Source organism: Oncorhynchus masou, chromosome 23 (assembly GCF_036934945.1).
Source record: "Oncorhynchus masou masou isolate Uvic2021 chromosome 23, UVic_Omas_1.1, whole genome shotgun sequence".
Taxonomy (NCBI): Eukaryota; Metazoa; Chordata; class Actinopteri; order Salmoniformes; family Salmonidae; genus Oncorhynchus; species Oncorhynchus masou.
This window is the reverse complement of record NC_088234.1, coordinates 27,549,274-27,572,156: the sequence shown is the minus strand read 5'-3', so window position 1 is coordinate 27,572,156 and position 22,883 is coordinate 27,549,274. Positions and strand designations below refer to the sequence as shown.

At 43.4% G+C, this 22,883-nt stretch overlaps 2 protein-coding genes across 7 annotated transcripts in view; one reads left to right on the top strand and one right to left on the bottom strand.

Moving 5' to 3' along the window:
* The window catches only part of LOC135510679 (solute carrier family 2, facilitated glucose transporter member 4-like), a 39,953-nt gene extending 23,526 nt beyond the window's left edge, over nucleotides 1-16,427 (top strand). For both annotated transcript variants that reach the window (XM_064931783.1, XM_064931782.1), the window contains exons 4-11: nucleotides 11,552-11,676; nucleotides 11,874-11,989; nucleotides 12,170-12,332; nucleotides 12,520-12,707; nucleotides 12,907-13,011; nucleotides 14,136-14,237; nucleotides 14,410-14,613; nucleotides 14,822-16,427. In XM_064931783.1, coding sequence (XP_064787855.1) covers nucleotides 11,552-11,676; nucleotides 11,874-11,989; nucleotides 12,170-12,332; nucleotides 12,520-12,707; nucleotides 12,907-13,011; nucleotides 14,136-14,237; nucleotides 14,410-14,613; nucleotides 14,822-15,040 — 1,222 coding nt within the window. In that variant the 3' untranslated portion in view covers nucleotides 15,041-16,427. The remainder of the gene's footprint in view (nucleotides 1-11,551; nucleotides 11,677-11,873; nucleotides 11,990-12,169; nucleotides 12,333-12,519; nucleotides 12,708-12,906; nucleotides 13,012-14,135; nucleotides 14,238-14,409; nucleotides 14,614-14,821) is intronic.
* LOC135510680 (Y-box-binding protein 2-A-like) lies at nucleotides 16,423-21,390 on the bottom strand. 5 transcript variants are annotated; one of them, XM_064931785.1, is made up of 10 exons: nucleotides 21,194-21,390; nucleotides 19,919-19,982; nucleotides 19,696-19,729; nucleotides 19,366-19,467; nucleotides 18,810-19,088; nucleotides 18,372-18,454; nucleotides 17,981-18,185; nucleotides 17,740-17,886; nucleotides 17,501-17,576; nucleotides 16,423-16,982 (listed from the first exon to the last, which is right to left on the bottom strand). In XM_064931785.1, exons 1-9 carry the CDS (start codon nucleotides 21,270-21,272, stop codon nucleotides 17,541-17,543), a joined length of 1,029 nt encoding a protein of 342 aa, XP_064787857.1. In that variant the 5' UTR covers nucleotides 21,273-21,390; the 3' UTR covers nucleotides 16,423-16,982; nucleotides 17,501-17,540. The 5 variants fall into 5 exon arrangements, with proteins under 5 accessions (XP_064787857.1, XP_064787856.1, XP_064787858.1 ...); XM_064931784.1 differs by having other exon boundaries at nucleotides 16,423-17,576; XM_064931786.1 differs by having other exon boundaries at nucleotides 16,423-17,576; nucleotides 19,378-19,467.
* Between the last annotated feature and the right edge of the window lie 1,493 nt (nucleotides 21,391-22,883).

Sequence of the window (22,883 nt, the reverse complement as noted above, 5' to 3'; positions counted from 1 at the left end):
AGGTGCCCAAGTCAGACTCCTGAAAATGAATCCAAGAGCTCTATTTGTGCCATGTGGGGCTCACACATTGAACCTGGTTGTGGCTGATGATGCTAAAAGTTCTGTCGATGCCACAGGTTACTTTTACATCTTACACAAACTGTACACCTTGTTCTCAGCCTCCACACAGCGATGGGCCATCCTGAAAAAAACATGTGGACATCACTTTGAAGATGTGGACTGAGACAAGGTGGGAAAGTAAAGTTAAGAGTGTCGAGCCACTGAGGTTTCAGGCAGCAGCGGTGAGAAAGGCGAGGATTCAAACCAAATAGCCTGTGATAAAGATTGATGCCCAGTCCTTGTCAGAGGAGGTGGGATCATACTGCTTCAGCATCTGTACAGTGGTGTGGTGTGACATCTTGAACCAGATCCAACATGTGAGCAAGCTGATGCAGTCTCCCAGTGTGCATGTGGATGTTGGTCTCAGCAACTACAGAGCATCAGGCTTTATGACTGCACAAACTTCAGCCAAGGATATTTGTGAGGGTATGAATGTAGAGGCAGAAAAGACTGAGGTCCACAAACCGTCACTTTTCATACAAATCATTTGATGAGCTTTTGAGTGATACCTTGAAGAAGCTGGATGTGACATTTTTCAATGTCGTTGTTGATGTTGCAACAGCCCTTCGGGAAAGATTTTACACAATGGAAAATGTGGGAGAGAAGTTTGGAGTGCTGTCAACCTACCAAAGTTTCTCAAATGAGGAGCTGACAGAACAATGTGAGGCTCTTAGTATGACACTGCACTATAAAGAATACTCAGACTTGGATGGCAGAGAGCTTGCACAGGAACTGAAGAACTTGCCTGACTTGCCATCGAAGGCCATGACCCTGCTTGAGCTGCTGATATTTATTCATACACGATAGGGAGCTCTCAGAAATGTATCCAAATTTGTGGACCGCTCTCGGAATTTGTCTTACTCTTCCATTGACCGTAGCTGAAGCAGAGAGGAGCTTTTCAAAGCTGAAGCTCATCAAATCCTACCTGAGGTCCACCATGTCACAGGAACGCCTTAGTGGCCTTGCTGTCATCAGTATCAATCATGCAATTGCTGGGAATATTTCTTATGACAATGTAATTGATGACTTTGCATCAAGGAAGGCACGAAAGGTAAGGGTTTAGATGGCAGTTGTGGAAGTTGTGTGTTTCTTGTTTGAAGTGCATTACTGGAATAATCAGGTTATCTTCTTTACAAGTGTGTTATTCTATTTGTGTATTTATGTGATATAGGATTTGTGCAATTTCAATTTATTCGTGTGTTTTTTGTTAGCAATAGTTCTCTCTATTTCTCTCTTTTCTCTTTCTCTCTTTTCTCTCTTCTCTCTGAGAACCTGAGCCCTAGGACCATGCCTCAGGGCTACCTGGCCTGATGACTTCTTGCTGTCCCCAGTCCACCTGGTCGTGCTGCTGCTCCAGTTTCTACTGTTCTGCCTGTGGCTATGGAACCCTGACCTGTTCACCGGACGTGCTACCTTGTCCCGGACCTGCTGTTTTCGACTCTCTCTCTCTACCGCACCTGCTGTCTCTAACTCTGAATGATCGGCTATGAAAAGCCAACTGACATTTACTCCTGAGGTGCTGACCTGTTGCCCTCTCTACAACCACTATGATTATTATTATTTGACCCTGCTGGTCATCTATGACCGTTTGAACATCTTGGCCATGTACTGTTATAATCTCCACCCGGCACAGCCAGAAGAGGACTGGCCACCCCTCAGTGCCTGGTTCCTCTCTAGGTTTCTTCCTAGGTTCCTGCCTTTCTAGGGAGTTTTTCCTAGCCACCGTGCTTCTACATCTGCATTGCTTGCTGTTTGGGGTTTTAGGCTGGATTTCTGTATAGCACTTTGTGACATCGGCTGATGTAAAAAGGGCTTTATAAATACATTTGATTTATTGATTGATTGTGTAATAATTTGATTCTCTTTGTATTTATACAATTTGTTTGTATTTGTCTTCCTTACTTCTTTTTTATATTTATGAGTCTTCTTTTTTATATATTATTTTACATTTATATAGTTTTAAATGTTAGGATTATTTATTTGTGTTGTTTCAAATGTCGGAATAAAAATTACAGGTCGTGCAGAATGGTCCATTTTTTTGGCGGGGGGCGCTGAAGGGAGCCATACATACTAGAACCGCCAATGCGTATGCATTTAGATATTGAATGACTGTTTCGTGAGCAAATTAGAGCAGATGGTCTTAAACTATGTAGCCTCTCTGTATTTTGTTTCAATAAATGCACATGCGGCCTAGCGGCGCGTGCTGTTGACTTTTTGCCGCATTATATTTTTTTGTGGAGACTATTCTGCTAACCATTTTAAAATCTCATAAGAAACTAGTGGTGTTTTTGTGTAACAGTAACCTTATACTGTGTTATTATATTTTGTTAGGTTGTGTAGAATACTAATGCATCATTATGGGAACTTCCAATACATTCATTCAGCTTTTCTCTAACTTTACTAAACAAGCACCATTGTGAGAAGTGGTGGTACGATGTGCCGGTGTTCTCTGGCAGCACTACACCCACAGATATCCATTTTTGCTACACCCCTGCAGTCCGCAGCACCGAACGAGCAATTGAAGCGAAGCCAATTATTTCCCCTTGCACAAACGTTGGTGATGCAGAACCGAGAGACCACACGTGTGCATGTTTTATGAAAATCTGTTTATATTTGACCACGGAAACATTTGTGGTTGGACTCGTGGAATGTAAAACAGTTCAAATGAGATTGAGAAAAGTACTGCAAATATGTTGAATGAGCAACTAATGAGCATGGAGAGCCTCACACGTTTGACGAAATTACCTTATATCTTTCAGTCTAATATGGCTAAAAAGCACGCGTTTTGTAAGTAGTCAGGAGGCCTAACTGTCCTCTCCAAATTTAGCCGGAATTTATTCCGAAAGGATTTGAGAAATATTGGTTGACTTTTGGCCTATATGACGTTGGCCTACGTCTCGTCTTGCACTGCGCAAAATATCAGATCTAAACGATTGGAGAAGTTAAGCTTAGGCCATTACATCATTATAATATATATGCATATATTTTCATAAGCGCAACGTGACTGAAAGAGACAGGCTTGGAATATCTGATTTTAAATAAGGGACAAAGATACTTTTTTTAAATGGTGGATTTGTTGATAAAATGCAGGACATGATTGTTTGGTTGCGGGACAAAAGGCACAAATGCGGGACAGTTCCACACAGTCAGTCAGATCCCGCATGATTCCCTATAGATAGTGTCAGTCAGTTAGATCCAACATGGTTCCCTATAGATAGAGTTAGCCAGATCCAACATGGTTCCCTATAGATAGTGTCAGTCAGTTAGATCCAACATTGTTCCCTATAGATAGTGTCAGTCAGATCCAACATGGTTCCCTATAGATAGTGTCAGTCAGCTAGATCCCACATGGTTCCCTATAGATAGTGTCAGTCAGATCCAACATGGTTCCCTATAGATAGTGTCATAGATCCAACATTGTTCTATAGATAGTGTCAGTCAGATCCAACATGGTTCCCTATAGATAGTGTCAGTCAGATCCAACATAGATAGTGTTAGCCAGATCCAACATGGTTCCCTATAGATAGTTTCAGCCAGATCCAACATGGTTACCTATAGATAGTGTCAGTCAGTTAGATCCAACATGGTTCCCTATAGATAGTGTCAGTTAGATCCAACATGGTTCCCTATAGATAGAGTTAGCCAGATCCAACATGGTTCCCTATAGATAGTGTCAGTCAGCTAGATCCCACATGGTTCCCTATAGATAGTGTCAGTCAGATCCAACATGGTTCCCTATAGATAGTGTCAGTCAGTTAGATCCAACATGGTTCCCTATAGATAGTGTCAGTCAGTTAGATCCAACATTGTTCCCTATAGATAGTGTCAGTCAGCTAGATCCCACATGGTTCCCTATAGATAGTGTCAGTCAGATCCAACATGGTTCCCTATAGATAGTGTCAGTCAGTTAGATCCAACATTGTTCCCTATAGATAGTGTCAGTCAGATCCAACATGGTTCCCTATAGATAGTGTCAGTCAGATCCAACATGGTTCCCTATAGATAGTGTTAGCCAGATCCAACATGGTTCCCTATAGATAGTTTCAGCCAGATCCAACATGGTTACCTATAGATAGTGTCAGTCAGTTAGATCCAACATGGTTCCCTATAGATAGTGTCAGTTAGATCCAACATGGTTCCCTATAGATATAGTGTCAGTTAGATCCAACATGGTTCCCTATAGATAGTGTCAGTTAGATCCAACGTGGTTCCCTATAGATAGTGTCAGTCAGATCCAACATGGTTCCCTATAGATAGTGTCAGTCAGTTAGATCCAACATGGTTCCCTATAAGATAGTGTCAGTCAGATCCAACATGGTTCCCTATAGATAGTGTCAGTCAGGTTGATCCAACATGGTTCCCTATAGATAGTGTCAGTCAGTTAGATCCAACATGGTTCCCTATAGATAGTGTCAGTCAGTTAGATCCCACATTGTTCCCTATAGATAGTGTCAGTCAGATCCAACATGGTTCCCTATAGATAGTGTCAGTTAGATCCAACATGGTTCCCTATAGATAGTGTCAGTTAGATCCAACATTGTTCCCTATAGATAGTGTCAGTCAGATCCAACATGGTTCCCTATAGATAGTGTCAGTCAGATCCAACATGGTTCCCTATAGATAGTGTCAGTTAGATCCCACATCGTTCCCTATAGATAGTGTCAGTCAGATCCAACATGGTTCCCTATAGATAGTGTCAGTCAGATCCAACATGGTTCCCTATAGATAGTGTCAGTTAGATCCAACATGGTTCCCTATAGATAGTGTCAGTTAGATCCAACATGGTTCCCTATAGATAGTGTCAGTCAGATCCAACATGGTTCCCTATAGATAGTGTCAGTCAGATTCAACATTGTTCCCTATAGATAGTGTCAGTCAGTTAGATCCCACATGATTCCCTATAGATAGTGTCAGTCAGTTAGATACAACATGGTTCCCGATAGATAGTGTCAGTCAGATCCAACATGCTCCCCTATAGATAGTGTCAGTCAGATCCAACATGCTTCCCTATAGATAGTGTCAGTCAGATCCAACATGCTTCCCTATAGATAGTGTCAGTCAGATCCAACATGGTTCCTTATAGATAGTGTCAGTCAGATCCAACATGCTTCCCTATAGATAGTGTCAGTCAGATCCAACATGCTTCCCTATAGATAGTGTCAGTCAGATCCAACATGCTTCCCTATTGATAGTGTCAGTCAGATACAACATGGTTCCCTATAGATAGTGTCAGTCTGTTAGATCCAACATGGTTCCCTATAGATAGTGTCAGTTAGATCCCACATCGTTCCCTATAGATAGTGTCAGTGAGATCCAACATGGTTCCCTATAGATAGTGTCAGTTAGATCCAACATGGTTCCCTATAGATAGTGTCAGTCAGATCCAACATGGTTCCCTATAGATAGTGTCAGTCAGATCCAACATGCTTCCCTATAGATAGTGTCAGTCAGATCCAACATTCTTCCCTATAGATAGTGTCAGTCAGTTAGATCCAACATGGTTCCCTATAGATAGTGTCAGTCAGTTGGATCCAACATGGTTCCCTATAGATAGTGTCAGTCAGATCCAACATGCTTCCCTATAGATAGTGTCAGTCAGATCCAACATGCTTCCCTATAGATAGTGTCAGTCAGATCCAACATGCTTCCCTATAGATAGTGTCAGTCAGATCCAACATGCTTCCCTATTGATAGTGTCAGTTAGATCCAACATCGTTCCCTATAGATAGGGTCAGTCAGTTAGATCCCACATGATTCCCTATAGATAGTGTCAGTCAGTTAGATCCAACATGGTTCCCTATAGATAGTGTCAGTTAGATCCAACATGGTTCCCTATAGATAGTGTCAGTCAGTTAGATCCAACATGGTTCCCTATAGATAGGGTCAGTCAGTTAGATCCCACATGATTCCCTATAGATAGTGTCAGTCAGTTAGATCCAACATGGTTCCCTATAGATAGTGTCAGTCAGATCCAACATGGTTCCCTATAGATAGTGTCAGTTAGATCCCACATCGTTCCCTATAGATAGTGTCAGTCAGATCCAACATGGTTCCCTATAGATAGGGTCAGTCAGATCCAACATGGTTCCCTATAGATAGTGTCAGTTAGATCCAACATGGTTCCCTATAGATAGTGTCAGTTAGATCCAACATGGTTCCCTATAGATAGTGTCAGTCAGATTCAACATTGTTCCCTATAGATAGTGTCAGTCAGTTAGATCCCACATGATTCCCTATAGATAGTGTCAGTCAGTTAGATACAACATGGTTCCCTATAGATAGTGTCAGTCTGTTAGATCCAACATGGTTCCCTATAGATAGTGTCAGTCAGATCCAACATGGTTCCCTATAGATAGTGTCAGTCAGATCCAACATGCTCCCCTATAGATAGTGTCAGTCAGATCCAACATGCTTCCCTATAGATAGTGTCAGTTAGATCCAACATGGTTCCCTATAGATAGTGTCAGTCAGATCCAACATGGTTCCCTATAGATAGTGTCAGTCAGATCCAACATGCTTCCCTATAGATAGTGTCAGTCAGATCCAACATGCAGTCAGATTCCCTATAGATAGTGTCAGTCAGTTAGATCCAACATGGTTCCCTATAGATAGTGTCAGTCAGTTAGATCCAACATGGTTCCCTATAGATAGTGTCAGTCAGTAGATCCAGTTCCCTATAGAGTGTCAGTCAGACATGGTTCCCTATAGATAGTGTCAGTTAGATCCAACATGGTTCCCTATAGATAGTGTCAGTCAGTTAGATCCAACATTGTTCCCTATAGATAGTGTCTATAGATAGTGTCAGTCAGTGGTTCCCAGCCAGATCCAACACATGGTTCCAACCCTATAGATAGTGTCAGTCAGTTAGATCCAACATTGTTCCCTATAGATAGTGTCAGTTAGATCCAACATGGTTCCCTATAGATATAGTGTCAGTTAGATCCAACATGGTTCCCTATAGATAGTGTCAGTTAGATAGTGTTCTATAGATAGTCAGATCCAACATGGTTCCCTATAGATAGTGTCAGTCAGTTAGATCCAACATGGTTCCCTATAAGATAGTGTCAGTCAGATCCAACATGGTTCCCTATAGATAGTGTCAGTCAGTTAGATCCAACATGGTTCCCTATAGATAGTGTCAGTCAGTTAGATCCAACATGGTTCCCTATAGATAGTGTCAGTCAGTTAGATCCCACATTGTTCCCTATAGATAGTGTCAGTCAGATCCAACATGGTTCCCTATAGATAGTGTCAGTTAGATCCAACATGGTTCCCTATAGATAGTGTCAGTTAGATCCAACATTGTTCCCTATAGATAGTGTCAGTCAGATCCAACATGGTTCCCTATAGATAGTGTCAGTCAGATCCAACATGGTTCCCTATAGATAGTGTCAGTTAGATCCCACATCGTTCCCTATAGATAGTGTCAGTCAGATCCAACATGGTTCCCTATAGATAGTGTCAGTCAGATCCAACATGGTTCCCTATAGATAGTGTCAGTTAGATCCAACATGGTTCCCTATAGATAGTGTCAGTTAGATCCAACATGGTTCCCTATAGATAGTGTCAGTCAGATCCAACATGGTTCCCTATAGATAGTGTCAGTCAGATTCAACATTGTTCCCTATAGATAGTGTCAGTCAGTTAGATCCCACATGATTCCCTATAGATAGTGTCAGTCAGTTAGATACAACATGGTTCCCGATAGATAGTGTCAGTCAGATCCAACATGCTCCCCTATAGATAGTGTCAGTCAGATCCAACATGCTTCCCTATAGATAGTGTCAGTCAGATCCAACATGCTTCCCTATAGATAGTGTCAGTCAGATCCAACATGGTTCCCTATAGATAGTGTCAGTCAGATCCAACATGCTTCCCTATAGATAGTGTCAGTCAGATCCAACATGCTTCCCTATAGATATTGTCAGTCAGATCCAACATGCTTCCCTATTGATAGTGTCAGTCAGATACAACATGGTTCCCTATAGATAGTGTCAGTCTGTTAGATCCAACATGGTTCCCTATAGATAGTGTCAGTTAGATCCCACATCGTTCCCTATAGATAGTGTCAGTGAGATCCAACATGGTTCCTATAGATAGTGTCAGTTAGATCCAACATGGTTCCCTATAGATAGTGTCAGTCAGATCCAACATGGTTCCCTATAGATAGTGTCAGTCAGATCCAACATGCTTCCCTATAGATAGTGTCAGTCAGATCCAACATTCTTCCCTATAGATAGTGTCAGTCAGTTAGATCCAACATGGTTCCCTATAGAAAGTGTCAGTCAGTTGGATCCAACATGGTTCCCTATAGATAGTGTCAGTCAGATCCAACATGCTTCCCTATAGATAGTGTCAGTCAGATCCAACATGCTTCCCTATAGATAGTGTCAGTCAGATCCAACATGCTTCCCTATTGATAGTGTCAGTTAGATCCAACATCGTTCCCTATAGATAGGGTCAGTCAGTTAGATCCCACATGATTCCCTATAGACAGTGTCAGTCAGTTAGATCCAACATGGTTCCCTATAGATAGTGTCAGTTAGATCCAACATGGTTCCCTATAGATAGTGTCAGTCAGTTAGATCCAACATGGTTCCCTATAGATAGTGTCAGTCAGTTAGATCCAACATGGTTCCCTATAGATAGTGTCAGTCAGTTAGATCCAACATGCTTCCCTATAGATAGTGTCAGTCAGATCCAACATGGTTCCCTATAGATAGTGTCAGTTAGATCCCACATCGTTCCCTATAGATAGTGTCAGTCAGATCCAACATGGTTCCCTATAGATAGGGTCAGTCAGATCCAACATGGTTCCCTATAGATAGTGTCAGTTAGATCCAACATGGTTCCCTATAGATAGTGTCAGTTAGATCCAACATGGTTCCCTATAGATAGTGTCAGTCAGATCCAACATGGTTCCCTATAGATAGTGTCAGTCAGATTCAACATTGTTCCCTATAGATAGTGTCAGTCAGTTAGATCCCACATGATTCCCTATAGATAGTGTCAGTCAGTTAGATACAACATGGTTCCCTATAGATAGTGTCAGTCTGTTAGATCCAACATGGTTCCCTATAGATAGTGTCAGTCAGATCCAACATGGTTCCCTATAGATAGTGTCAGTCAGATCCAACATGCTCCCCTATAGATAGTGTCAGTCAGATCCAACATGCTTCCCTATAGATAGTGTCAGTCAGATCCAACATGGTTCCCTATAGATAGTGTCAGTCAGATCCAACATGCTTCCCTATAGATAGTGTCAGTCAGATCCAACATGCTTCCCTATAGATAGTGTCAGTCAGATCCAACATGCTTCCCTATTGATAGTGTCAGTCAGATACAACATGGTTCCCTATAGATAGTGTCAGTCTGTTAGATCCAACATGGTTCCCTATAGATAGTGTCAGTTAGATCCCACATCGTTCCCTATAGATAGTGTCAGTCAGATCCAACATGGTTCCCTATAGATAGTGTCAGTTAGATCCAACATGGTTCCCTATAGATAGTGTCAGTCAGATCCAACATGGTTCCCTATAGATAGTGTCAGTCAGATCCAACATGCTTCCCTATAGATAGTGTCAGTCAGATCCAACATTCTTCCCTATAGATAGTGTCAGTCAGTTAGATCCAACATGGTTCCCTATAGATAGTGTCAGTCAGTTAGATCCAACATGCTTCCCTATAGATAGTGTCAGTCAGATCCAACATGCTTCCCTATAGATAGTGTCAGTCAGATCCAACATGGTTCCCTATAGATAGTGTCAGTCAGATCCAACATGCTTCCCTATAGATAGTGTCAGTCAGATCCAACATGCTTCCCTATTGATAGTGTCAGTTAGATCCAACATCGTTCCCTATAGATAGGGTCAGTCAGTTAGATCCCACATGATTCCCTATAGATAGTGTCAGTCAGTTAGATCCAACATGGTTCCCTGTAGATAGTGTCAGTTAGATCCAACATGGTTCCCTATAGATAGTGTCAGTCAGTTAGATCCAACATGGTTCCCTATAGATAGTGTCAGTCAGTTAGATCCAACATGGTTCCCTATAGATAGTGTCAGTCAGTTGGATCCAACATGGTTCCCTTTGGAGAATGTCAGTCAGTCAGTCAGTCAAACAATCAGCATGGGTACAGTTAGGACAAGGTGTTCCTCAAAAGGCAGAGGTCACAGCTGCTGAGTAAGGAAGACTGAACCAGTGTTGAGGTGTTTCAGACTGTTTCAAATGATGCCCCTGTTCCCTCTGCTCTGGGTTCTCATGCTGGGTGGCAAGAAACACTCTTGATATTTAAATATAACCAAGTTGAAATAAAAAAAAATCTCACTCCTCAGCTTGAAATACCACAACCCGCACCATCAAATTGCTAGCTTTCCTGTGGCGCAGCTGGCTAAAGGTGTTTAATGGGCGGTCACATGTGTATGCGAGACCGAGGTTCCAATATTGAATAGCAGTGTGGGCTAATGAGGGAGGAAGCTTTACTGTTGAGCAGCAGCATGAAGTCTGTTACAGATCCCATCTCTGTTTTAGCAGGTTTAGTACACACACCATACTTGAGGAATTCTCTGTATTCTATGCATTTCACACACATAAAGTTTGTTGGAGTATTACAAAATTAATGAGGGGGGGGGGGGCTACGATATGGAATTGTTTTTATGATGGTCATACCATGGCTCATTTAGCTATTTGATTTAGAATTGTATGACCCCTTTAGGTATCAACAAGAAATAGAATAATATTATTTGATAAAATATTGAATTTGGACTACTACTATAGCCCATAGAAACGCATTGAATAACCCATTCATAAACGTCAAAAAAGGCAGTCAAAAATGTATCATAAGGTTTTGAAGTGTCTGTCTTATATCTTGGAGATCTTATATCTAAGAGATATAAGAACTCCCTCCATACTTCCATTCAGTTGTATGGGTTCCCTTCAAACGAGTCCCGTGACACTTGTGGGGGATGTAGAGCAAAACGGAGAACACCATCGTGTTCGTGCGAGTCTCATATTAGTTTTGTAGGCCAACGTGTCAGTGAGAAGACCGATTTTCGGTTTGTCTCATCATGGTCTGACAAACCACGCTTTGGCTCAGCCACTTTCCACCGCTGTCGTGGAAGGTCGACAGGCGGATGCGGTGGGTTGAGACGCAGTACGTGCTAAATCTGTTAGCTCCAGTTTAAATTAACGGATTTTGATGGGGAGTTAATTATTATGTTACTTAGATTGACGCACGGGTGACTCTTAAGGAGTGACAATAGCTGTTCCTTGTAGAAACAAAATATTTTCCATGTGACAATTTGGAACAGTGTCTGTTTTGTGGTGTTAGTCTGCCATCTAGAGGATACATTATAGAACAGTCGAAGGCCTATAAACCACAATTCTAAAGTGTTTCTGTAAACTATGACTACGAATAATATTAAAACGTATTTATTCCTTTGTACTCTGTCAGGAGGAAAGCCATGCTCATAAACAACCTGTTTGCCTTCATCGGAGGAGGTTTGATGGGCATGGCCAAAATCAGCCGGTCCTTTGAAATGATGATCCTGGGGCGCTTCGTCATCGGAGCATACTGTGGTGAGCACTCATCCTGTAGACTTAAATTATACTTTTCAGTGGTGCAGTAGATAGCCTATATTATTTTCTATGAATAGTACTGAAATTCCAATAACGGGTGAAATAGTTCATAGGAATCACTATAGCTGCTCATTTTCTTTGTCTCCAGACCTTAGCATACCAGTTTCTGAACCTTAGCCTAATGATCTTTCCTCCAGGGTTGGCATCAGGGCTAGTGCCCATGTATGTGGGTGAGATAGCGCCTACAAGTCTGCGAGGTGCTTTGGGCACGCTCCACCAGTTGGCGATCGTCACAGGGATTCTCATAGCACAGGTACAGAAGCTGAGCTTGCACAGTGTATTTAACAACATGACAGTGAATCTTGTTTGTTCTATACAATATATTACTATCTGAACCTGCATTAATGTTCTCTAATTCACGCTCTCTCTCCTATCTTCATCACTCTTCTCTTTCCTCTCTCGCTTTCCCTCTCTCTTTCCCCCTCGTCACTAGGTCCTAGGTCTGGAGTCTTTGCTGGGCAGTGAGGAGTTGTGGCCAGTGCTGGTGGGTGTGACCGTTCTGCCCACTGTCCTGCAGATGGTGCTGCTGCCCTTCTGCCCCGAGAGCCCCCGCTTTCTCTACATCATCCGCTGCCAGGAGCACCACGCCAAGAGCGGTGAGGATCAAGTCACGACCGGCCACGTCCCAACACTTTCTAGTGGCCTCCTTTATCTGCTTTCCTATTTTTGATTGATTGGAGAGGACGACAAGTAGATCAGGAGCAGGGATTGAATTACAAACACACCCCAAAATCCATCCGAAGTTCTCCGCTCAGCGTGACTCTCATTCCCACTCTTCACCAGGCTTGAGGAGGCTGACCGGGAGGCAGGAGGTGGGGGATATGCTGGCGGAGATGAAGGAGGAGAAGAGGAGGATGGACATGGAGAGGAAGGTGTCCATCGCAGAGCTCTTCCGCTCCCCCATGTACCGGCAGCCCATCATCATCGCCATCCTGCTGCAGCTCTCACAACAGCTCTCTGGGGTCAACGCTGTGAGTACTAGAGAGGGCAGGGGAGTGCAGTAGGTGTGTGTATCACATGATGATGAGTATTTTCAAATACATTCTATATCTGGAGTCCTTAGATTTCATCAAACAGTGAAAGAATGACAAAGAAACACAATTACATTGGGATCATTGCTTCAAGCTTGACCCCATTCCATGACCAACCATCCTCTTATCTTCTCTCCAGATCTTCTACTACTCCACCAGTATTTTCCAGAAGGCAGGGGTCCAGAGCCCCGTCTACGCCACTATAGGAGCCGGCGTGGTCAACTGTGCCTTCACCGTGGTCTCGGTACACAACCAGGCCCTGTTTCCAGGCACCTCCATTACTGTTTAACACGTACACCTTTATCACTGAACAAACAAGATAACGTAGTGGGTCGACCCAACCTTAATCTCGTTCCCAGACACTCCCGCTCACATGCGCAGAGTCTAGTGAACCAACAATTAAAACTTTGCCTTCCTCTGGACAAACAGAACGGAAGAAACTCCCGATTTAATCTACCAATTAATCATCTCCCAGAACACCTTGCCCCTTCTCTGTACATGTCTTGTGCAACTCTGTTTACGGTGCCACGCCTCGCAGTCTTGTGATTCATTCAAATGAAATTATGATAAATACCTTACTTAGTAAGGTCACTCTATGAATTCTATAGGTCACTCCTACTAAGGCCAACTTTAAATCGTTGATGTCCCAGGTTTATATGCGCTGTGGGATGAGGTTATCCCAACCTAGGTCTCTATTCAATCCATATTGTGGAAGTTACAGTTACAAAGTTGGGTATATTTAAAGGTCAATGTTCCCACGTTAGTGGAGTCTGCATTCACGATAAACACTGCTAATGTCGTCTCAATCCGAAATTACCTTTACATTTATATTGTACAATCTGTAACGCTTCAGATAGAATAGAGCCTTCAGTCTTTCTGCCTTCATCCAAAAAGGTCAGATTTGTTGATTAATTTATTGATTGTCTTGGCTGGGTTGAGGGTTGACCTTTGATTTTAAAAATGAAAACACCTCTTTAAATCATCAGCTTCACTTTTATGTTTGCATTCTGTAGAGAAAGCTCCCACTTACAATAGTCTTTATCCATGACCAAACCAGACTGGAGAATGCCTTAGACCAGTGGTTCGCAAACCTGTCCTCAGGGACCCCAGACATTTCACAATTTTGTTGTAGCCCTGAACTAGCTCACCTGATTAACCAATTCAAGGTCTTGATGATTAGTTAACAAGTCGAATCAGGTGCAAGAAACATGGAACGGCTGGGGGTCCCAGAGTAGAGGTTTGAGACAAACGCCAGTTGGAAAGGTTCGGTCAGAATCATCTGCTAAGTTTTGTCTCAATTAGAAATGAGTGAACATGATTCAGGCCTGTTGTTACCTGTTTGTCATCTTTCTCTCGTCCAATCAACAGCTCTTCCTGGTGGAGAGGACGGGCCGCCGGACGCTACACATGCTGGGGCTGTCCGGAATGTGCGGCTGTGCTATTGTCATGACGATAGCTCTTGCCTTATTGGTCAGTCCTTAATGAATAGCAACAAACTCATTCGCCCATTCACGGAATCATGTACCCATAGAAATAAAATACTAGAAGGGGCGCCCCATTCAAAACAGAGGCCATAATGGGTGGTATGGCTATTTCTATTCATGTACCTCTGGCTGAACCATCACCACCTTTCCCTTGGCAGGACAGTGTTCCCTGGATGAGCTACATCAGCATGCTGGCAATCTTTGGCTTCGTGGCCTTCTTTGAGGTGGGGCCTGGCCCCATCCCCTGGTTCTTTGTGGCTGAGCTCTTCTCCCAAGGCCCCAGGCCCGCTGCGATGGCCGTGGCCGGATTCTCCAACTGGACGGCCAACTTCATTATTGGCTTTGGCTTCCAATATCTCGCTGTAAGTGATCACTTCGTGTGTTTTAAAATTATTTTTTTTACCAGGAACCTTTATTTAGGACTTTAGTATTGGTTTTAATGATAGTCGAAGCTGATATACTCTGAATTGGATGGTGTCTTGACATGGACTGATGAGAGCAATGTCTTCTCAATGATACACTAATGAATATATGCCCCCCTCCCCCTCTCTCCTTCCTCCCGCTCCACAGGAGCTTTGTGGGCCTTATGTCTTCCTCATCTTTGCAGTGCTCCTTGTCTTCTTCCTCATCTTCACCTTCTTCCGGGTGCCGGAGACACGGGGCAAGACGTTCGACCAGATCTCCGCCTCCTTCAGCCAGCACCCACCCGCCATGATGGACCTGGACATGGAGCTGGGCAAGCGGAGTACAGAGCTGGACTACCTGGGGGGGGAGGGAAGCCTTGACTAATGGGGTCCCATGGGGGAACTGGGGAGGGCAGGCTGAGGAGGCCAGACAGACTCTTGGTTAGGCAGGGAAACTCAGAGGGCTACAACTGGGTACTAAGGGGTGGGCTTGGGCCTAATTCAAACACATCCTTTGAGTTGTGTCTAGGCATATCGAGCAAGGTTGGTGTGTGGGTCAAGGGTTAGGGAGGTGGAATGGATTTGGAACTGGGCCTGTAGTTGGGAAATGGAGCTTGAGGGAGATATGTTGACAGGAACGGGTTGCTCGAGGAAAAGGCTGTGCAACATTAAAGCATTGCACCAACTTAACATACCCCATAAAGGGTGGCAGGTGAGTGATTATTACCAGGGCAACCCATAATGGGTGATAGAGGGGATGATCAGGAACAAGGTTCCTGAACTTGAGGCATTACCCCCGCCTGGGTGTACATATGCTGTTGAGGAATGGAGATTTGATTGAGACTGCGCACAGATGTTCTATGGAGAGAGGGGCTTGGATGTATTCCTGCACTTTATATACAAAAATGTCAGCAGTTTTCAGATTGATAGCTGGTTACAATAACAGCTAGTGTGGAAACCCATGTACATTTTTAGTGAGCAAAGCTATGGTGTGTGGCATTGAGTGATTTATTTCCGAGTTACTGTAAGTTTGTCTCAGTGGGCTAACTAGTCTACTGCTATCAACCCACTTCCCATTTGGAAGTGTCCCTAAACTTGATTTCACAAGATGGACAGCTTTAACATGACTCATTGCACAGCCTACAGAGAAGTTACTTTTAACGAGAGCAAATCATGTATTTAGTACTGAAATGTATATAGCGTGCTGGTTTGAGTGAAAACAAAATGGTACAAGGGTCTTCAAATAGTCAAACTTTACCCACTCCAATATGAGTATGTCTTTAGTTTCTATGGGGTTGTGCACAATATTAGTTGGTTTGTTTTGACTGCTACTGCATCAGCAATCTGTCCCTGAACTACGACACATGTGCTGTCTTCTGTACTGGTTGTGATTGTACAGTTGTCTTTGAAGATTTGTATTGAACAAAGAGAATCTGTAATTTATATGAAGTGTGAATATTGATCAAGTATCCTGTATGGTTTGTATGACAAATTGTTCCCATTTCAAACATGAGCATGTTGATGCCAACATTTCAGTGAGTCTTTAGTTACTACCATCCCGAGAAAAGGGTCATATTGAATACAATTATACTGCAATTTAATGTTACAGCTTTTATCAAGGGTCTGATGCTCTGTTTTCAGATTCTACTGGAGTTGGAATTTAAGAAATGCAAGTACTCTGGTTTTATCCCACTAAAATGAGATTCAAGACAGACATATTTTACATTTCCTGGACTGTGTATTGTGGACATTAAAGACATGACTGCATTGTGGTTTTTGCAAACATTTTATCGACATTTAGATACTGACATTGCACATAATCCCCTCCAAAAGAAAAGCACATACAAAAATAAGTAGAACAAAAATGTATATATATTTTTTTAACCAACCCCCGGTCTTGATTTTCCAAATAGGGTGTGGGCTGCAGCATGTTAGAAACTAGGGGGGTGGCAACTCCTGGACCACTACCCTCACACACGCTTCGCTTTCCACATCATCGAACTTAAAATAGCAGCTGGGTCCTCTACTGCTCATGCCCATTCTCAGTCAATTAAAGTAAACTAGCTGGGGGTTTGTGTAGTAACTGGGCATCCAAGCAGATTTTTAAATACTTTCTTTCCTCTAGATCTTTCTAGGCGTATTTTAACATTTATGATTACACTCAACTCCCCCCCTCCCCCCATCCTTCTCCCATATGCAGTGTCTAGCTAGACAAGTCAAGGGGTGGGGTGGGGGAGGGGGGGTCAGTAAGATGGGATGGAGGGGATTGGAGAGTAGTGCACAGTGGTGAGGGGGGCTCGGTCCCCCAGCTAACCCTCCCTAGGAACCTAAAGAGAGCGACAGGGGGAAGAGAGACAGATGGGCAGAGAAGATAAGGGGAGAAAGGCAGGTACATGAAAAAAAGACAGGCAGTGGCAAAGACCGACAGAGAGGACAAGGGGAGAGAGACATTAACACTTAAACCAATAGAACACAATTAATGCCAAGAATTAAGACTTCTAACAGGCAGTGGGTCCCACAGGGTTTCAGCCTTCAATTGGCGACCAATTTACAACTGCAATATAGGTGTGCTTTCATTGAACACAAACATCCCAAAAATATAAAGTCATAAGGAAAAGCATTTTTAACACCCGGTTACACATTCAAACCACAGGTGCTGACCATCCTTCAGAAGACTCGTGCACTCCCTCTGAAAACCCATACGTTGAAAAAGTACCTAAATATCACATACTAGTGACAACAGCTACGAGATAGCCGCGTCGCAGTTTCGGTAGTAATGTAAGAAGCGCAACCCTCCACCCAAACCCTTAAAGGCTGCGCCCGCCAGTTTAGAGCGGGGTCCCACCTCTTGTCTGGGGTCACGTTACACCGTCCCATCATGGGCGTCATTCTGTGTCTACGGGAACTGTTGTGGCAGGTGGCTGAAAAAAAGGACCCCTTTAAACAAAAAACTTTGTTGGAACATAATTAAGTCAAATTTAATATAATGACTACATGCAGGAATACCTACAGTAAAATAGCCAAGTTAAGACCAGTTAGTAAAAGCAAGAGGGAGTATTGAATAGACGTTAGGGTGCCTCTTACCTCTGGTGATTTGGGGGAGGACTTGGGGGACATTTTGGGGGAGCCTTTAGGGGAGGATTTGGGAGAGGATTTGAGGTCGGCTGGCTTGGCTGTCTGAAGGGGAGTGCTAGGTTCCGAGGCTAGCTTTTCGGGCTTCTCTGTCCCATCCTAAGATATGAACAGAGGGGAAACTAAGCAACATAATATTGTCATTGTATTATTTTGTATCGCAACATTACATAGGAAGCACTGAGCCGCTCACTTTAGAGACAGAGTTAGACTCTGAGTTTCTCTGCCTGCGGCGGCTGAACTGTCGGCGGGGCTTTTGGCCGTCTTCATTGGCCTGCTCCCGGTTTGTCTGCTGGCCCTCCTGGGCCTCCACCACCTCCTGCCCTTCTGCTGCCTGGCCCTTTGAGGTGGCAGCACCCGCCTGAACCTCCCCGGGAGCTGGGCGAGGACGGAATGGCCTGAGAAGGTTAGATAGCATGGGACAAAGTCAAATTAGCAGCCAACTGGGCCAAAACTACTCCATCAAATCTTGGACTACTAGCCTATAGGCTAAAAAGTCATCCACAAACTGCCAAGATCTATTGACATGAGAACATCCCAAATACATAAAAAAAGCCTACACAAAAACGCCATGTCAGTCTCACCTGCGGTACTGGGTCCTAAACCTGCGCGGTGGAGGCCTCTGCTGGTCGCCTTCTGCACCTCCCTCCTGTTCCCCTGGCTCGCCCTGGGGAGAGAACAGACCACACAACACTTCAGGAGGGAAAACAGATTACACAACTGATATGCACAGGTGGGAGATCCAATCCTCAACTACGCCCCCATTTGCAAACATTTAGGAATGGAAAAGTCTAAAAGGGACCCTTGGGACGTCTCAACTGACTTCACCCCATTGAAGTTTAAATTTAAAACAGTTAAGGTAAGGGTAGGGTTTAGGTTGGGGACATCCATTTAGGAACTGGACAGGCGGAAGCAACTTCCATTACTTTCAGTTGGTCTGTTTTTTCCTCTTCAAATAAGTCAAAATGGAGAACGGACTTTAAACATGTGGGGTTGCAGCTTTTTAGCCATCTACTCATCACCTCTTGCCCTTCCTGTCTGGGTCGGCGGGGCCTGCGCCGGCGCGGTGGGGGCCTGTCTCCGGACCGCTCTCCGGGCCGCTCTCCGTCGTGCTCTCCTCCATGCTCCGAAGTGGGGCCTGAGGTGCCGTCGCCCTTCTCGTCACCGGGCCTGGGGCTGCGAGAGGACAAACGCCGGCGAAAACGGCGTTTGGTGGGCGCGTACCGACTGCCTTTAACGGGAACACCACCAGGCCCTGTTACGTTGGCTGCCTCCGAGCCCTGAGAGGGGGAGAGAGAGAGCTTGTAGGAGAGATATTTAAAACAATGATTTGCAATTCAAACAGTTTGAGTGACTCAAATTAAAAGGGATAGTTCACACCAAAAAGCTAATATTTCCAATTCATTTGTAAATTAAAACGGATAAGGCAGCAGCTACACAATGGCAGCTACACAATGGCCTGAAACTGAAATTGGCATAGGACTGTGTAAAAGAACAAAAAGATCTTAATTTTATTTTGGGCTGAACTATCCTTAAGACTTGTTAATACGGTGGGTGAAAAAAAAAAATCGTCCTTACAGGTTTGCCTACCTTGGCGGCCTCAACCACGTCAAACTCTACCACCTCCCCATCCCCAACACTGCGAAGGAACTTCCTGGGGTTGTTCTTCTTGATGGCAGTCTAAAAAGATGGATTGGATGATGTGATACAGGGTTGTATTCACTAGGCACCAAACAGAATAAAACATTCTAAAACAGGGATGGACTGCCTGAACTTGTAAAACAATAAACCCTTGTTTTCATTTCACATTGTAAAACGTTTTGCTAAGATGCGCACTAATGAATGCAACCCAGTGGTATGAGGCAGCAGGTGCTCTTTGCGACTCGGACTTTATCTTGCTGGGCTTACCTGATGAACAAAGACATCCTCTTTGGTGTCGTTTCTGGTGGAGAGGGGGGACAATGATCAGTTATGACATATCCAAAATGATCAAGCCATAGCCATGTTACCATGACTTACCAGTAATATTGTGCACATGCATTGTGTCAAATTAAATGCTAATTAATGTACTTTTCAATTTCACATCTGACAGCCACATTACACAACCACATTCTAGCACATAGCAGGGTACCTGTTGATAAAGCCATATCCGTTGCGCACGTTGAACCATTTCACGGTGCCTTGGACTGCGGTGGCTGCAACAACAGCTTGATTAAACACAGTCTCAATCATCAAAATCAAGTCAAAAGAAAGACTCAATGATTGTGAAGCTGCATGTGAGGTCTTGAAAGGGAACGTCTACCATACGACTTAATACATTTCTCCCTTGTCGCAACTTTAATCAACCAAAATGGTTCAAGCTAGGCTGCAGGACATGCAGTGATTGTGCCAATCATTAACAATACTTGACTAGAAACCTACTGACTATGTCAAGTGGGACAAGCTGTGCTTACTGTGCATAGTTATGGTGTTACCATTTTAACATTGTAGAGAGTTGATGAATAAGTGCCTACATTAACGTACCAAGTAACTTTGTTGATGTATCAAATCAATGGCAACTGACACCTCAATTGGAACGTTTAACGGAAACTTGTCAAATAATTTACACCAATGCGCACTGAACATTTAATGAAAGCCCAGTTCACTTGTCAATGCTTGATCGTCACGTTAACATTTTGACCTAAATTGTCAATGGTGGTGAAATCAGACGTCAATCGCTGATCAAGATGGCATTCACCTGTGAACAAACTCCCTCCCCCTTGGAACACGTGACATTTGATGAGGTGAAATTAGGGTCATATTGTGACACCATTAGCCTACATTCAACCACGTTCATACTCGACAACTCAAAATGTCGGTTTAAGTAATTAATCTTGATAACGCGTGTGCATCTAAACAGCCCGGCACATTACCAACCGCACAAACCCACGAGGGGTCAGTTTAGCAAATGTCCTACTTTTAGTCTCACAATTAAAATATATGCGCTTGTTGAACAATATATTTGCATCAACATTAATGTCAGTCTTAAAATGGAGTAAGCATTTAATAAAATGATATTCAGCCAAGTCCTTGCGTAAAACATGGAGGCACGTGGAACTTGAAACGAAACGCCAAAAACTGCTTAGGATCAGCACAACTTGACCTGGGTGTACAATGTGCGCTACTCCCATAGATTAACTTCCAAGAGTTACAAAACCGACATGAGTCACTGAAACATACGCACTTTAACCACCCAATCTGTAGCCCAACAGACATATTTTAAGCAATGATTTGAGGCACAGCCATGTTCTGGCTTTAGTCCGTGGCCATGACGCATAGGTAAATCCACAAATTTATAACGCTCACAAATTATGCTAACTTTTGTCCATGAAGATATTTTTGTCACTAGTAATTCCACTTCACTTACCTATAATTTTTCTCTCCGGCTGTGGCTGTTCTTCCACCGGAGCCGACGGTGGGGCGCTCTGCGCTTCTGCGTCGGTCATACTCTAAAGGATACACGTTTACAACAATATCCCCCTCTCCAAACTTTGCTCTGGCCGCCACCGCAAACTTTTTATCCCGACAACCTCCCGGGATCCACAATGTTAACCGCGCCCTCATTGGTTTCATAGTAGCCAATCCAGGAGTCTCATTAGCTCAGCAAGGAAGCCATTTGGAAGGGCGTAGGCCGCAAAAAAAGACAGGTTTAAAATAAAAGCAGGTAGAGCAGGACAAATGATAGCGCGCAGAGCGGAGCACCCAGATTGTAAAGAGATTAGACAGGCGATAACCTGAATGAGGTGTTATCAGTGGTGGAAACAGTACTCACAAGTCATACTTGAGTAAAAGTAAACATACTTTAATAGAAAATGACTCAAGTAAAAGTGAAAGTCACCCAGTAAAATACTACTTGAATAAAAGTCTCAAAGTATTTGGTTTTAAATATACTTAAGTATCACTATTAAATGGAATTGCTAACATGTACTTTAAGTATCAAAAGTAAAAGTATTAATAATTTCAAATTCTTTATATTTTGAAAACCCGACAGCACAATTTTCTAGTTTTTAATTGTTTTTACGGATAGCCAGGGGTACACTACAACACTGACAATAATTTACAAACAAAGTATGTGTTTAGTGAATCCGCCAGATCAGAGGCAGTAGGGGTGACCAGAGATGTTCTCTTAATAAGTGTGTGAATTGGACCATTTTCCTTTCAAAATATAACAAGTACTTTTGGGTGTCAGGAGTAAAAAGAACATTATCTTCCTTTCAGAATGTTGTGAAGTAAAAGTTGTCAAAATATAAATAGTAAAGTCAAATACAGATACCCAAAAAAAACGACGTAAGTAAGTACTTTGAAGTATTTTTTACTTAAATACTTTAAACCACTGGGTGTTATGCATGTCGCCTCTCGTGGCTGTGTTGACCAGAGGGCATAGCCTAAATGATTGACAAAGTATTCTGAAATTGTCAATAGCATGCCATTGTCAAAAGTGTAATTCATGTGTGCTGGTATATCATAATGGGTTACTATGTCTACTATGTGTTACCCTCTCCTATGAGAAAATGGCTTATATTTCTTTAAATGCAACAATTATGTACAAAGTCGGCTAGCCTAATTCCTACTTAGGCGTACTTTAATTGGTCAGTCAATAAAGCTAAATAGCCCCATATCCTGCTTGTCTCGTCTGTTGCTACAGGCCATACTACAGGCCCACTCCCCTGTGTGCACCTGTCTCTCTGTTGCGGATATTTCAGCTCGTGCAGCCGTCAGTGATAAATTAGACACATGGTTGGCCCAGCGCCAAATCAGTCAGCACAAGCACCCCCGTCCCTGTCTTTGCTCCGACCCATGCCCTGACTCGCATGCCCACCAGTCTCTCAACACTCCCCATCCCTCCATTTTATCTTAGCTCCCATCTGGCCCTCGAGCCCTCCACACATAGGTCATCGGATTCATGTTTCATTGGGCTAAATTTAACCCAGCGGCTCCGCGAACTGCCAATCACTGCGCACTGACTTTGACTGCCTGCCGCCATGTCAATACCACCATGGGGGCAATACCACCATGGGTAGCCTATTACAAAGAGCAAATACTTTTGCCAATAATGA

Coding starts and splice junctions, on each gene's coding strand:
- LOC135510680 (XM_064931784.1), bottom strand. CDS start 21,272: ATGACCGACGCAGAAGCGCAGAGCGCCCCACCGTCGGCTCCGGTGGAA. Junction 19,983..21,193: donor GCCGGAGAGAAAAATTATAG/GTAAGTGAAGTG, acceptor CTGTTGTTGCAG/CCACCGCAGTCCAAGGCACC. Junction 18,455..18,809: donor CCAGACAGGAAGGGCAAGAG/GTGATGAGTAGA, acceptor TTCTCTCCCCAG/GGCGAGCCAGGGGAACAGGA.